The sequence below is a fragment of the Hevea brasiliensis genome, chromosome 11 (assembly GCF_030052815.1).
Source record: "Hevea brasiliensis isolate MT/VB/25A 57/8 chromosome 11, ASM3005281v1, whole genome shotgun sequence".
Lineage (NCBI taxonomy): Eukaryota > Viridiplantae > Streptophyta > Magnoliopsida > Malpighiales > Euphorbiaceae > Hevea > Hevea brasiliensis.
In genome coordinates this window covers 74,741,203-74,757,700 of record NC_079503.1, presented here as the reverse complement: position 1 = coordinate 74,757,700, position 16,498 = coordinate 74,741,203, and the positions used below count along the sequence as shown (strand labels likewise).

The 16,498-nt window shown below is 33.5% G+C and overlaps 1 protein-coding gene across 1 annotated transcript; it reads left to right on the top strand.

Annotated features, from left to right (window-relative positions):
* The first annotated feature begins 547 nt into the window (after positions 1 to 547).
* On the top strand, positions 548 to 9,269 carry LOC110657163 (probable LRR receptor-like serine/threonine-protein kinase RFK1). Its single transcript, XM_021814260.2, has 24 exons — positions 548 to 774; positions 1,263 to 1,425; positions 1,770 to 1,841; positions 2,211 to 2,279; positions 2,371 to 2,442; positions 2,787 to 2,858; positions 2,969 to 3,040; positions 3,128 to 3,199; positions 3,362 to 3,433; positions 3,549 to 3,620; positions 3,714 to 3,785; positions 4,254 to 4,322; positions 4,409 to 4,468; positions 4,778 to 4,837; positions 4,953 to 5,000; positions 5,133 to 5,170; positions 5,326 to 5,696; positions 6,255 to 6,450; positions 6,808 to 6,948; positions 7,535 to 7,653; positions 7,756 to 7,966; positions 8,057 to 8,294; positions 8,382 to 8,532; positions 8,616 to 9,269. Exons 1-24 carry the CDS (start codon positions 678 to 680, stop codon positions 9,117 to 9,119), a joined length of 3,111 nt encoding a protein of 1,036 aa, XP_021669952.2. The 5' UTR covers positions 548 to 677; the 3' UTR covers positions 9,120 to 9,269.
* Positions 9,270 to 16,498: the final 7,229 nt, after the last annotated feature.

Sequence of the window (16,498 nt, the reverse complement as noted above, 5' to 3'; positions counted from 1 at the left end):
CAACTAGTTTGAAACAAAAGCTTAGTTGTTATTGTTGTGTTGTTGTCATTTTTTCTTTTCTTTATATTACGTTTGTGCCATTCCGTGTGTCTTAGATTCATATGTCATTTTAAAAATATTATATTATATAATCTAATTTAATTCATTAAAAAAAAGGAGCATTTCAACCATTGAAGCAACTGCCAAATGCCGCGCTTTTCTGCATTTGGTCAAAGTAGCTTGGTACGGAACCTTCATGCATAGAAAGGATGACTAGTCAGGCATTTCATTCACAATACAGTCAAGATCATGTGCTTAAACATCAATTATTAAGCTTATTAGGAGCCTAACTGCTCCCAACTTGAAAGTCAAATAAGATATCTCATATTGTCTCAAAGTGTTAAAGATCTTGATATAACAGAAAATAGACACAATTAAGCAAACGCAAACACCTACCTAATATTCATCTTATACTTATCAATTAGGGTGATATTAGGCCAATAGGAAAGTGACAAGCAATGGTCAATTCAATTGTTGTTTTCTGAAGGTGTTATCTTTGAATTTTCAAGTTACTTATGCTTCTTTATTTAATTAATGATATATCAAATGCTATATTAGTAATGATTTTTGCCTAGTAGAAGAATCCTGTGATGAGCATACCTTGCAATCTTTAATTAGATATATTTTTGGTTTCAAAGATGTTCTTCCTTAGACAAGCAGTCATTGCATCAGTTCTAGCTCTTTGTTGCTTGGGGACTCAGAGATTTGTCACTGCTATACTGCCTCAGGATGAAGGTATGGTTAATAGTATATTGCCTTTTACTTTTCTTCCATTGTTGTAGTAGAGGAAAATTTTCATATTGTGAAAGGTTATATAATATCAATTTGTCTTTGCCAATTGCTGTCTGGTGACCATTAGGAGTTTCTGTTACACAATAACCAAGTCTTAATACCAAACTAGTTGGAGTTGGCTATATAGATCCTTTTTCACTATTTAGCCTTGTTTGAAACCAGTTCTGCATCAATATTCAACAATAGTTAGAGTTTTATTACTGGATTAGGAGTTTATGTTACAGTTTAAGAATATTACTTGATTAGGAAAAAAATATAGTGGAGTTATTAGGTAAGTACATAAGCAATAGTAGCTTGGTGGTATGATCAAAGAAAGAACTAGAAAAAGAAAAAAGAAGATAGTCTCTTGATTTGTGCTTAATATGCTTATGGATAAAATTGTACCTTGAGCTAATTTCGTTTTAAATTCTTACTTGGTGGATGTCATCTAGTGGATGCTTTAAATCAAATTACCAAAAAAATGGGAGCTCATGACTGGAATTTCAATGCTGATGCTTGTGGAGACATTATTCAACCAATTCTATCAACAGATCCTGAGAGGAATATAACTTGCAATTGTGAATTTGCGAACAACACCTGCCACATTACGGCCCTGTATGTTTCTTAATCTCTAATGAATTTCTGACATATTTGCAATTCATGGAAGAGAGCTTTATGTTTGTCAAGAGATCTGAATTTGCCAAATAATGAAATTTACTCTGAGCCCAGTGCCATAAATCTTAGAGAAACGTAGGTGGATTAGATAAGGATGATTCACAATAAACAATATGGTGATGATTGGTTTATCTTGAAATAAAGAGTATGAAATTATTGTCTTGGTATTTTAGTAGTTTTATAGAAGAGCTGGGTTTATAGTAAAGCTTGTTTCTGTGTATAGGTTCCAAATGTTGCTTTACCCTTGTGCTAAAAACTAATTATGGCTTTGGTATGATTTTCAGGGTAATCAAGCGTTACAGCCTTCCGGGACAACTTCCACCTGAACTCATCCAGCTCCCATATCTTGAGAGAATGTGAGATTTTGGATTCTCCATTTACATTATATATGTGTGCCCTTCTTTTTTATTTATTTATTTATTTATTTAACAGTTAGAACTTGATAAATCACAACCTTGGAGATGACTCTTATATAAATGAGCTAAAGCTCATTGGTATGTGTGTGTATGCTTTCTTGTTTCACAAATAATGTCTGCTGTTCATGCATCATAATCAAACTAGTTATTTGAAATATTTGAGAGAAGGGAAAGTGTAATTCCAAGAACTAACTTCCTTTTGTTTTGTTATTTTGAAACAGGGTTTAAATATGTTTACTTCCTCTCTAATTTTTTTTAAATAGGAAAATATGTTCTAGAGTTTTAAGGTCAAGTCTTATTGGCTTGCAGTGATTTTGCTTACAACTACCTTAATGGTTCTATACCAAGTGAATGGGCTTCACTGCAACTGAAATTCATGTAAGATATAATTTTCTCCTTATTTATCACCATTTTTAGTTAACTGAATTTTCAGAGAATCTTATTGAATTGACAATGACAATTAGTGCAGTTCTCTTCTTGCAAACCGGTTATCAGGGAATGTACCAAGCTATTTGGAGAACTTTACCAGTCTTACATACTTGTAAGTTATAAATTTCAGTGCATGTAGATTTCTTGGAGCATTATATGATAATTTATTCCATAACTTTTTGGTTAATGAATTTTATGATGCATTTGCTGACTGGAATAAGAGATATGAAAAAGAAAATTTCTGTCTTGTGAAATCAAGTATGTTTGCACACTTTTCTTTCTCTTCCAAAATTACAGAATTAGCTTTTAAAGAAAAGCAACATTTACTTTTGGAATTCTAATGTCTATTGCTCCTGAGAACTTTGTTCTTATATAACTATGTGGATATGAATCTGTTCAAATGCTTAGAACAATCTACTTTATTAGCAATCTTAATGAGTTTTTCTATGTTACCAGGAACCTTGAATTAAACCAATTTTCAGGAACTATCCCTGGGGAGCTTGGAAAACTAGTTAAATTGGAAGATTTGTAAGGAGTTTCATGGATACTCATTTCTACTTTGTTTTTTTTTTCCTCTCCTAAGTTATTCTCCCACAGTTGGTTTATCTTTAGAGAATCAAATTAATTTGTTATTGCAGGATTCTATCTTCCAACAAATTCAGTGGAAATTTGCCTATGGAACTTGCTGAACTGAAAAACTTGACTGATTTGTAAGCCTTCCGGAATGAAATTACAAGTATTATACGCAGAACTTGACAAATGTTTAACATCTAAATACTCCTTATTGCATGATGCAGTCGAATAAATGACAACAATTTCAATGGAAGCATACCAGATTTTATACAAAACTGGAAGCAACTCAACAGACTGTAAGATCCTCCTCCTTGCAAAGGACTATATTTTGTTTTCAGGTTTTGAGGCTCAGGAAAGAAAAGAAAAGACTGCAGGGGGAGAAAAAAAAAAAAAAAAGAAAACTTGTACTTTGGGTCTTGGAGTTTCTTGACTGATTCTGATTATTTGACACAATGCAGGGAAATGCAAGGTAGTGGACTGGAAGGACCAATTCCATCCTCCATTTCTGTCTTGGAAAAATTAACAGACTTGTGAGTAAAATCTGTTGATTGTTCTAATTGTTGTGATTGGTTTTGCAGGAGCTTCTCATAGCGCAACATCTAATTATTTATTCATTGATAATTAAAATGGCTCTTCTCTGTACAGGAGGATTAGTGACATCAATGCCACAAATCAAAATTTTCCTGACCTGAGCAACATAACAGGCTTCACGCGGCTGTATGTCTACTACTTATTCTCTGTACTATTCATGAAATGCAGTCATGTTGCCATATGACCATTATATCTGACATGGCTACTGTGGGATTTTAGGGTTTTGAGGAGTTGCAATATATCAGGTGAAATCCCTTTATACATCTGGCAACTAAGTAGACTGCGAATTTTGTAAGTACAACACATGAAAAATGCTTCATTTTCTTTTCATTTTTGCTTTGAAATAACTATACACTTGGAAAAATTAAGTTAGTACACATAATGCATGACAATGCTGGTAGTACACATAATGCATGGCAATGCTGGTATTCTAGGATGTCTGATTTTACAGATGTATAAACTGTGATGCCATAAATTCATACAAACTGATCTGTAAGCCATTTTTTAAGTTAATCTCTAAGCAAGATGTAAAAAAGCAATAAATGCAAAACAGTATCATTTTCATTCCTGGAAAAACTTACTTAGAACTGGTTCATTATGGACCCATGACACAAACATGTGGGTCCCATCATACATGTTGTGTCTTGGGTCTATGATAGACCATGTCTAGGAAAGAATTTCCTGTTCCGAATTTTAATAAGGCATGTTAATGGAAGCACTAGTCCTTTCATTTAATATACATCTTGTTATTTTGGACAGGGACCTCAGTTTTAATAAAATAAGCGGGGAGCTTCCCAATGCCATAAACACGGACACATTGGTATTTATGTGAGTAATAAAACATAAATCCAAGATTTGTGACATGTAACTTTGCAATATGAAAGATGCTAACTGCTTGATGTTGCCTTAATCAGCTTCCTAACTGGCAATTTTCTGAGTGGAAATATACCATTATTCAGGAAAGGAACAAATGTGTACGTACTTATCTCTTCAGTTCAGTAACAATTGGCTCTGTTGTCTGGCACTATTCGTTTTTGCATCAGTACAGTAGCATGCATAACATTAAAAGTTTCAATATATTGAGTCCATGCTTCTTGTTCTTTTTCTTATTTTGGCATTCTAGGGAGTGATTAGCAGTTGAAGTCAGACATGAATGGTGATGCATTAATTTTTTGAAAGACATGATTTTTCTTCCTTTGAAGTCCAAATTCATATCCTTCATTATTGTACGCCAGAATCTCAGCACTATTGATAAGATGGTTATGTTTTGTTACTGGAAGCAGGGATATTTCCTACAATAACTTCACAAGGCAAAGTACTGAGCAGCCTGCTTGCAAGCAGATGTTAGTATTCTTCTATTTTTTCAAAATATCTGTTTCTTTAGACTTTGTCATTCTATAACTTTATGTGGGGATCCAAATACTTAACTTTTTTTTTTTTGGCATGTTATTTCAACAGAGATCTAAGTCTAAACTTGTTCAGAAGTTCTTCAATGGGAAATGACATGTTAGTTTCTTTTCTTGCTTGCTTATAATTAAATTTAAGATAGTTCTTAAGAATTGATGTATTATTCTGAATAATGTTGACCTTGCACAACATCATGATGATACTAATATGTCCTCTGTTTGATTCAACTAGAGGAGGAGCTTGTGCAAACAATTTTAGTTGTGATCAATGTAAGTGACATGGCAATTTGATCAGTTCACAAAATTAGCTTTAGCAGACTTGTAGGATCAGATCTCACTCTTGTGACAGAAAATACACATCCAGCAAAATTCCACTTGAAGAGTCATTCTTTAGTTGTCCTTTAATATTAACTATCTCTTGGCAGATTGGCACTCTTTGTACATTAATTGTGGTGGAGACAGTGTGAAAATAAATGGAAAGACATATGAAGGAGATGTAGCTAATGGTGGTGCTGCACTGTTGTATCCAAGTAATGATGACTGGGGAGTTAGCAGCACTGGAGACTTCATGGATGACAATGATTTCCAAAACAAAGCTTATGTTGAAAATTCGCCATCACTAAACATCGATGAATTGTACCGTACAGCACGCCTTTCACCTCTTTCGCTCGCTTATTATCGTCAATGTCTAGAGAATGGGGATTATACTGTGAGTCTGCACTTTGCGGAGATCCAATTCACAAATGACGGCACATATAGCAGCCTCGGAAGGCGCATGTTTGATATCTATATTCAGGTAACTAGAGCCTTCCTAATTGTAGAAAATTGAGATGGGATTTGTGGTTTTAAATAACTGTATAGGGTTTGGTGGTAGAAAGTATTCCAAAATACTTTTAAAAAGGATTTCAAAACTTACGTATACTTAGTCTATCATTGATTCAAAATACAAACATGTAGATCCTATTTATTTTATATGTGAGTTCCACGATACATGTTGTGTCTTGAATCCACAACAGATCAAATGTAACCAAGAATTTCAAGTATTTCTTTCCATCCAAATACCACCGTGAGGAAGGCAGGCATAAATTTGATGGAAATTCTTGCCTAGATCCTATTTATCATGAATCCAAAATAATATATACATGGCAGAATCCACATGTTTGTGTTATGGATTCATAATAAACTAGGTTTAAGATAACTTTTTCCCACGATAGGAAATTTTTTCCTACATCTAGTCCATCATGGACTTAAGACACATCATGAATGGTGAGACTCCCAAAAGCAAAGAAAACACAGCTATTCACATAAAAGAAAAGAAAATGCAATAATACCAACTATGAATGCTATGTTGCAGAATGATAGAGTGCAGAAGGATTTCAATATTGAAGATAAAGCTAATGGTGTTGCTAAACCAGTCATAGAAAAGCATAATGCTACAGTAACAAATAACATCTTGGAGATTCGCTTCTTTTGGGCTGGCAAAGGTACTACAAGAGTACCTGTTAGTGGAGTCTATGGCCCACTTATATCAGCTATTTCAGTAGATCCTAGTAAGTGATCTTTCTTATTCTTGTTAACACTGCTCTCCTTCTTTCATTAACACATGTTTATTAAGATTTATTATGTCTAATGCAGTTGATAATAATGAATCACCTCATTGTAAATAACCTTAGAAATTTGCCAAATCATGGAGAAGCATTGTTAGATGCAAAAGAGCTACTATTGTGGAACTAATTGAGTTGAAAAGTAGTTTTTCTGATGAATTTTCCTCTGTAAATTGGTTGGAATTAATATTAATTGGTCATAAATTAGGATTTCATGTTTATGCGCCTTGATGTTTCTACGTGGTTAGATGTTTATTCCTTGTTTATTGTTCATTGAAGTCTGATAGGTTGGTGCTTTTGCAGACTTTGAACCCCCTTCAGGAGGAGGGAAGACAAAAATTGCACCAATTATTGTTGGAGTTGTAGGTTCATTTCTCATTCTATTAGCATTGAGTATCATTGTGTGGAGATGCTATTTCAGAGCAAAGAATGAGACACAAAAAGGTTTGGACTATTATTCCTTGATTTATCATGTTTCATGACAAAATACAACAAGATGTTTCATATATACTGCTTTAAGCTTGATTCTCAGAGATTATTATTTTGGCTATGCTCAAAATTCAAGCTTCCCTGTGAATCTCTGTAACTTGCTGACAACATTTTATTGTTCAGGCTTAGATTCGACTTTCAATTCTTAAGAGTGTTAATAAACATGTCGATTTTTTAAGGAAAGTGTCCATGTTTGTGCACTCTGCTCTTTCCTTGTTGCTGGGAATTGGAAATGAGATAATTTCTTTGTCCAACATATGAAGAATTCTTTTACAAGTAGGACCTCTTGAAACATTTAAAATGTATGCACTTGCTAGGCAGATAATTGTTGGCTGGTATGTTGTATCTTGGCCATGGATTCCATCCATGTATTAATTCATTTAGCTTCTTGAGAAGAAAAATTGAAGTGTTGATAAGTAAACCGCACAATTTATTGTTAGGAATGTTTTCCAATGGTTACTATGCTTGAAAGAGTTAGGGAGGCAGGGATAGTTATATATGAAAAAGTCACAATTGTAAGGCATACTTCTGCTTTGGACAGATTTTCAAGGACTCGAAAGCCAAACTGTTTCTTTTACCCTAAAGCAAATTAGAGCTGCCACTAACAATTTTGATCCTGCCAACAAAATTGGAGAAGGTGGATTTGGGCCGGTTTACAAGGTATTATGGTTGGCTAATGTGTTGCCATTATTTACCCTTGAGAATACAAATCTTCTGTTAAGAATTTCTAAAAAGGATATAACATTTCATGGCTGGATGCAGGGTTTGTTTTCTGATGGCACTGTAATTGCTGTGAAGCAGCTGTCATCTAAGTCAAGTCAGGGAAATCGTGAATTTTTGAATGAGATAGGCATGATTTCATGTCTACAACACCCAAATCTTGTCAAACTTCATGGTTGCTGCATTGAAGGAAATCAACTACTGCTAGTATATGAATACTTGGAAAATAATAGCCTTGCTCGTGCTTTGTTTGGTAAGTAAAAATCTGGTGTCAATGGAAATAATATACAGTTAGATTATGTTTTATTTTTCTGAAGAATTATTCCTTAATGGTTTCTCTTAGGCCCAGAACACTGCCAAATAAAACTAGACTGGCAAACAAGGCAGAGGATCTGTGTTGGGATAGCTAGAGGATTAGCTTTTCTGCATGAAGAGTCGAGGCTCAAAATTGTTCATAGGGACATTAAAGCTACCAATGTTCTCCTTGATAAGCATCTGAACCCTAAAATATCTGACTTTGGGTTGGCTAAACTTGACACAGAGGAAAAAACCCACATCAGCACGAGGATTGCTGGAACAATGTATGTCTTTTTTTTTATTGTTTTTATTTTTTATTTCTTGTAAAGCAAACAAGAAGTGTTCAATTTCTAATATTGTTTTACATGCAGAGGATATATGGCACCAGAATATGCATTGTGGGGTTATTTGACCCACAAAGCAGATGTTTACAGTTTTGGAATTGTAGCATTAGAAATTGTTGGTGGGAAACACAATATGAATTATGGGCCAGAGAACAAATTTGCTTGCCTTCTAGACTGGGTAATTCACCAATCCCTAGATTCTTTTTTTTCAATCCATTTGGTCCATCTCAATCTTCATTTATGATTATCTTTGCATTGCAGGCCTGCCACTTGCAGCAAAGTGGAAACCTGATGGAGCTTGTGGATGAAAAACTTGGATCTGATTTCAAGAAGGTAGAAGCAGAAAGGATGATTAAAGCTGCTCTCTTATGCACAAATGCTTCGCCTTCACTAAGGCCAACAATGTCTGAAGTGGTAAGCATGCTAGAGGGAACACGAAGCATACCAGATGTGATCCCTGAAGCAAGTAGTTACAATGAAGACTTGAGGTTTAAAGCCATAAGAGAGCATAAAATACAGATGATAAGTCAGAGTGAAAGAGGAAGTCAAGAGTGTAATTCAACATCAGTTGGGTCTGAGCATGATTATTCCGCTGCTTCTGCCAATGATTTATATGAAATCAATGAAGAGTCATATATGAGTTTCAAGGCAAGGAAAGACCGTCATAAACATATGGAAAACCAGGTTTCAACTTCATTCTCCATCACAGCCTCTTCCTCAACATCTGCACATGATCTTTATGATTTCAATTTAAATTCACAATGATGTAGCTTCGAAAAGATTGATTTTCCCTTAGCTTTGTTATAGGATCACTCAACATCATATATAAACACAAGAATTTGATTTGTACAAAAATTCTATACTGAAATACATTAATTACATGATAAAATTTTGTACTTATTTTGCTGATTGATATTAATATGTTGCCAAGTATCATAAAAAAAGCAGCAGTGCAGTGCCCTTTAACATTGTTTTGTTGAATATTACTTTTCCAGCATAAAGTGAAGGATGCGTTGGATTGTTATGATCTCGTTCTGAATGTCAATTTCAGTGCATAATAACGAAACAAGTATTCCGATTTCTGGTGTACTCTTCCAATTCTATTATTTATAGAAAACAAAACTTAAATGGTTCCAAAACTTATCTTGTTAAGGTAAAGTCCTGCCTCTGCTCCAAAGAGGTTTCACATTTAGAAAGTGTTTTCAAAAAAAAAAAAAAAGAAAAAAAGAAAGTCACCCAATAAAATTAATTTAGGCTAAGATTGATTTAATTAATTTTTTGTAAAATTAATTTTAGGCATTTTGGCCAAATAAATAAACTATATCCAAAACTTTTAATTTTGAACAATTTAATTATAAATTTATAATTAAAATTTTTTTATCTAAAATTCAAAATCCAATTTGAGGATTTTGACTATTTGCACATAAATTGTCATTTGGCATGTCTTGTCGTATTTTTTATTTTTTTTTATTTGATTCATCTCTTTCTTTGTTTTGAGCAATCAAGCTTTATTAAATATGAAATTCCTACTCTTTTATTTGGAGAAAAAGAGAGAGAACGAGGAAGAGAGGAGAGAGATGGAGACTAGGGAAAGAAAGAGGAGAGAGAGAGAGAAAAATGGAGGGGATGAATCAAATAAAAAAAAAAAGAAAATGTGACATGGCAGGCCACTTGGCAATCTAAGTGTAAAAAGTCAAAATCTCCTAATTAACTTTTGAATTTTGGATAAAAATTTTTTAAAATTAAAAGTTACAGTTAAATTGTCAAAAATTAAAAGTTTTGGATATAATCAACAACCAATGATTTGGATTGATTTGGCGAATATGCCTTAATCTTATTTTATTGATTAAATTAGAGAGCCTAAAAATGATTTAATTAATTATGGGTGGTTATTTAAATATAAGGAAAAGGTTGTTTACATAGTGTTTAGTTCAATTCTTCCACAAATCTTGGAATTTATTTGAAATGAATCCCATTGTTTGGTATGACAACTTGAAATGTAGAATTCAATTAAATTTCATATAATTCACTGTTTTGTCCTCATTTCTAAATTATCATCAAGAGTAAAATTAAAAAATTATAATTTCCTACAAAATTAAAAAAAAAAGTCTTATACCTAATAAATTCACAACAATTAACAAATATATAAATAAATTATTAATATAATAAAAAATATAAAATAAATTCACATGCCTCATAATATAGGAGATTTATATAACAACATGAATATTGTCATTATTAAGTGCATAATAAGTTTAAATATTAAAAAGTTAGGACAAATAAAATATTAATAATGATATAATGATACTTGTAACATGTGTATCTTAAACAACAATTAAATAGCAAAAGATGAATGATTGAGAGGAAACTTTTTGATGAGGGCATTTTAGTCCACAAAATATTATTTAAGTTTCGTAGAATTCATTTCAAATTATATCAAATTTGATAGGAATTGATTTTAGTTATAACAAATTCCTATAATTGAATTCTATTTGTTTTTTAAGCCAAACAGATAAAACATGAAATTCAATTGAATTTCACAAAATTTTTGTTTTGAAATCACACCAAACAAGCTCTTATTAGAAGTGGAAAGTTAAAAGCATATAAATGAAAAGGAGGTAAATGCTAGAATGTGGAATGTGGGGGAGTAGGGATCCAAATCCTTTAAGGGGAGCCTTTATATTGAAGATATGCTGCGACTTGACAAGTCCTATCCAACCAATTAATCAATCAACCAATCCAAAACTCAAACCAATCAATTATCCTTTATTACTTTGTCAATTTCATTTTCCAAGCTCTATCTAATTTTCAGGAACAATCATTATATTTGAAGGTATTATCTTTTAATTTAGGCATTAAAAATTCTTAAGGAGCATGCAATTTTCCATCTTCTTGCTCCATTCCATTTAAAATTTCTTCTTATTTACAACTTCAAAACTTCTTTCTTCTATTAAAAAAAATTCGTTGTATTTTTATTTATTTCTTCAAGTAGTACACGGGCGAGGGCTATCTATGTTCACAAAATTTGTCTCGCTATATAGAATAGGTCTAAAGGATTATTGTGTCTCTTAGAGTTGTAGCCACATAATCTCATGTAGGAGGGGTGAATCTTCTCTGAGGATAGTGTAGAATTTGTGTAATACCCCTTCCTAGATACCCTAGAATATCCCTTGATTAAAGGAATATTCTGAGGGGTCCAGTTTGGTGTAATCGATTAGGCCAATTATAGGGAAAGGTATAGGGTACACTAGGAATTGGGGACTTTCAAGTAAGCCCTATAGTCCCTTGTGTAATGCCAATAGGTTAGAAAAAGATTCTTGTGAAAAAAAAAAGAGAAAAAAACAAAAAGGGATGGCTTTCGACAACTAAAAGTCTTCTTTCCTGGAGTGGTATAAATAGGTGGATACAATTGATTTTGAAAAGAAAAAGATGGAAACTCTCTCTCCCTTAGTCTTTCCTCTATTTTCTCTCAAAACTAAACTCTTTTAGATTTCTAATTCAAGTTCTTTTTGTTTGAAGTCTTGCATGCAATTATTTCAAGTGTTATAAAGGTCCTAGAGAACAAGTTTATAGAGAAGAGATGACTTTGGACAAAGAGGGGAGTTACTTTAATTTCCTTGCTTGGAATTAAACAACAAAAAGGTAGATTTTTTTTTCCCCTAAAATTTAAGATTTTTGTCTTATGTGTAATTGGATTTAAAGGTCAGTCCCATTGCTTGAAAATTGTGCTTCCTTTTAAAGTCATGAGCTATGTTATATTAATTTAATTCTTGCATATGTCTTTGAGACTTGGATTGAAGGATTTTAAAAGCTTCATATATAGAATTTTATGTATAATTTGGGTCTTGAACTTTTTAAATGTAACAAAGCATCAATGGAAGCTTAGATTTGAGTTTTATATTTCATGTAGGTAAACCTAGCCAAATCCTTTGTTTTAGGTTGATACTTGGGGATTTGAAAATTCATTGAAGTTAATCTTTCAACTTTTAGTGTGTGCATGCCTTTCTTCCCCTTTGTATGTAAAGGAAGTTATTATTCAAGGAGAAAAATTGTTAGTTGTGAAAGATAAATTTGGAGTCGATTTTATGTTAAACTTCTTATGAAATTAAGCCCTTGGGAAAATTCTCTGGGGTTTTAATGAATTTCAAAGGCGTGTTAGTGTTTTTTTGTCTTCTAAGTTAATAAATCTTCTATGTATGTATCCTTTGTGTTGGATGGTATTTTATAACTTTAGGAATTGAAATAAGTGAATTTGGGGAAGTTTAAAGCTGTTGAACTTTAGGTTTATATTATGGAATTTCCCAAGTTTAACAGCCAAAAGTGGGACTTTTGCATGTTCAAGTTGCTTCCGCATCAAAAGAAATTCTTTAGTTTCAAACTTCGTCAAACAAAAGTCCCACTTTTGGCAATAGAAGTTGCTTATGCTTGCCCCTCTTTTCTTTTGAATTTTGGGGTTCCAAAACCTATTTTTTATGGGTCTAGGCAGTATAGAATCAAAGCTAATATATGTGCGAAGGCCCCTAGAGGTCTTAAATCCTTTTTGAGTCTGATTATGGTAGGATGAGACTTAAAGGACAAAAGAAGTCCAATGTGGAAATCCTTGATATGTTATAGATAAGTTTTAATTTTAGAATTTCATATGTCTTTCTTCCACCACTTGCTCAAAGTCAATATTCAAGTTCAATCAATTGGGCCTTGAGTCAGAGTATAGGAGGCACATTTTGAGGTTCGAGTCTATTTGCCAGAGTAAAGGGGGTAAGAGGGGGGTAAGAAATACAAGAGGTAAGTGCAAACTATTTAATTAAGTTTTTAAATGCTCTTATTTATTTAATTATTCAATTATGCTTTGAGCATAACTGCCATGTTTGCAAGTGTTTGATATTTACTTCATTCTTGTGAATAACCCACTCATGTGTATATGATAAAAGGAGAATATAATTGTATTATGTAGTTTATGCTTACTGAGCCTCCCAGCTCACAACCCCCAAAACAACATAGGTTTTACAGGTAGCAGATGCATAGGAACATAGGAAGACTCTAGCATGTGAGCAAAGATAACTCATGTAATAATCTGTAGATTCACAGAGGGTTACTGTATGTTGTTACAAGTTATGTAAAGTTGAGTTAAGTTTAAGGTCTTATATAAGTTTATTGTTATAGCAGGTGTGCAAATTTAAGGCAGACATAATCGTACAATTACACAATATAAGAAAAGATAAGAAGAATAATACATGATTTATGTGTTTTGACCATAAGGTCTACATTCATAGGCAAGACAAGAGAAAAATTTCACTGTGATGAAAAAGAACTAGATATAATCACTCAGAACTCTCAAACCCTAACCCCCAGAATATTCCTCGAATATCTCATAAGTCTGTCGCAAAGGGCAGAATATTACAATATTTATCCTAGTCTATACAATGGTGCATTACCCCTGCACCCCCAACAAGATCAATGGTAGGCTTCGGGCCTAAGTTGTCCATTCATGGCCTTCACTACCACCATAGATCTTACTTTTTATCCCAAATGGGTCGCAGTGCAAGGCTTTTGAGTGGAATCACAATTTGGGTCCATGAAGATATATCCAAAATTCAAGCCATATAAAATATAACAATTTTTCCCCTTGGCTTGAATTCTCTCCATCATCAATAAAAAAAACACCACAAAATTCTATCTTGCCATATGCCCTTGCAGGGGCATTATTGAGCACTATAAACACCAACTAAGTATAAGCAATGTCTAAATTTGCTGACTAGGACTCCTTTGATCATTATATCTATTGGATTATAATGTGTAGAGACTTTCACACAACTAAGTCTCCTAAGATATAATGTCCTGAATGAAATGATTTCTATCATCAATGTGCTTAATTCGCTCATGGTACATTCGATTTTTTGTGAGATGTATTAAACTCTGGCTTTCACAAAACATTGCTGGCTTATTCTGTATCAACCAAGATCACCCACCAAACCCTGTAACTATAAATCTTCCTTTACTGCCTATGCTAAAGCTATATATTTAGCCCTTATGGTTAACAAAGCAACTGTAGCTTGCAATGTTACCTTTCAACTGATAGCACTTCCAGAGAGAGAAAAGAAATAACCTGTCAGAGATCTCCTCATGTCTAAGTCCCCCGCAAAATCTGAATCCACATAGCCAATAACTGAATCACTCATCTTAGCGCTATCAAATGTTAGATTAACATCTGTAGTACCCTTCAAATAACTTAGAATCCGTTTCATTGCCTACCAATGCTCTTTCCTAGGACACACCATGTATCTACTCACAACACTAATTGCATATGAAATGTCAGGTCAGGTGCAAACCATAGCATACATGACGCTATAACACTCGAATAAGGAACACTGGAAATATGCTCCATCTTCTCATCTGTTTTTGGTGACATGTCTGTCGATAACTTAAAATGGGTAGCAAATGGAACAGTCACAGGCTTAGCATTATTCATGTTGAAATGCTTAAGCACTTTCTCAACATAGGCCTGTTGAGACAAGAAAAGCTTCCCAACACTTTTATCCCAAGTAATTTCCATTCCCAATATCTTCTTTGCAGCACCAAATTTTTCATCTCAAACTCATCACTCAATTGCTTTTTCAAAATATTAGTTTGTGACATGCTTTTAGGAGTAACAAGCATGTCATCCACATACAACAGCAAATAGCAAAGGAATCATCTGAAAGCTTCCTATGATACACACAATTGTCATATGAACTATGGATAAAGCCATTACGAATCATGAATGTATCAAATCTTTTGTACCACTGCCTGGGTGACTGTTTCAAACCATATAAAGATTTCTTAAATAAGCAAATATGGTTTTCCATGCCTGGAATGACAAATCCCTCATGCTGATTCATATAAATTTGTTCCTCCAGCTCACCATGCAAAATGTTTTCACATCTAGTTGCTTAAGCTCTAAATCATGAAGAACAACCATAACAAGTAAGACCCTGATATAACTATGCTTCACAACTAGAGAAACATTTTATTAAAGTCAATCCCCTCCCTCTGAGTAAAACCTTTTGCTACTAACCATGCCTTATATCAAGGTGTTTCAACCCTTTGATTGCCTTTTTTTTTTTCTTGAACACCCATTTGCAGCCTAGCACTTTCTATCCCTTAGGCAATCTTACAAGCTCCCAAGTTTGATTCTTGTGAATTGATTCAATTTCTTCACCCATAGCATCGACCCCACTAATCTGCATCTAAATAAGAAATAGCTTATCTATAATTGTTGGGTTCATGCACATCAATTGTCTCCGTAACTGGCAAGGTAAATACAACTAGATTTGCATTTGCATATCTTTATGGGGGGTCTAATATATGGTTCTTGTTGTTGTTGCTCAGGTGCATCCTTTTATTGATCAGGATCTTGCACCTCATCCTCTGAATCACTAGACTAAATTACTGAAGTATCAATCTCAAGCTCCACCTATTCTCTGACACCATGATCTGATTCTGCCATTGACTTCTCCTTCTAATTATCCAATGAAGCAAACTCATAAAAATGTCACATTCCTACTGATAATTAATCATGGAAACTTTGGATCATTACACTACAACCTGTAGCCTTTCATTCCATATGCATGCCCTAGAAATATGCATTTTCTTACCCTCGGCTCAAGTTTACCATCCCTCAAATGAGCATAAGCAGGGCAACCAAACACTCTATGTTGAGAGTAATTAGCAGGTAAACTGAACCAGATCTCAAAAGGAGTTTTGCACTTAATAGTTATAGATGGAGATCTATTAACCAAGAACCGGCTGTATTAATTACTTCAGCCTAGAAATCCTTTCCCAATCTTGAATGTGAGATCATGCTTTATGCTTTGTCATAAAGCGTTCTATTCATGCATTCTATACTACCATTTTGTTATGGTGTCCCTGTACAAGTGCAGTGTCTTACTATATCTTCATTGCTGTAGAATGCATTAAACTCACGATTCCAAAATTCCAACTTATTATCAGTTATAAGACACTTGACCTTCTTTTCTATTTGCTTCTCAATCATTGTCTTCCACTTTACAAAGGTTGAAAATGTCTCATCTTTTATTTCCAAGAAATACACCCAAACCATCTGAGAGTAATCATCAATCAAAGTTATGAAGTACCTACCACCACTCTCA

Bases quoted from the DNA above. Each gene is read 5' to 3' on its own strand.
- LOC110657163 (XM_021814260.2), top strand. From the start codon at position 678: ATGTTCTTCCTTAGACAAGCAGTCATTGCATCAGTTCTAGCTCTTTGT. The intron at 2,280-2,370 runs GTAAGATATAAT...CAATTAGTGCAG, and splicing joins TCACTGCAACTGAAATTCAT to TTCTCTTCTTGCAAACCGGT. The intron at 4,323-4,408 runs GTGAGTAATAAA...TGCCTTAATCAG, and splicing joins ACGGACACATTGGTATTTAT to CTTCCTAACTGGCAATTTTC.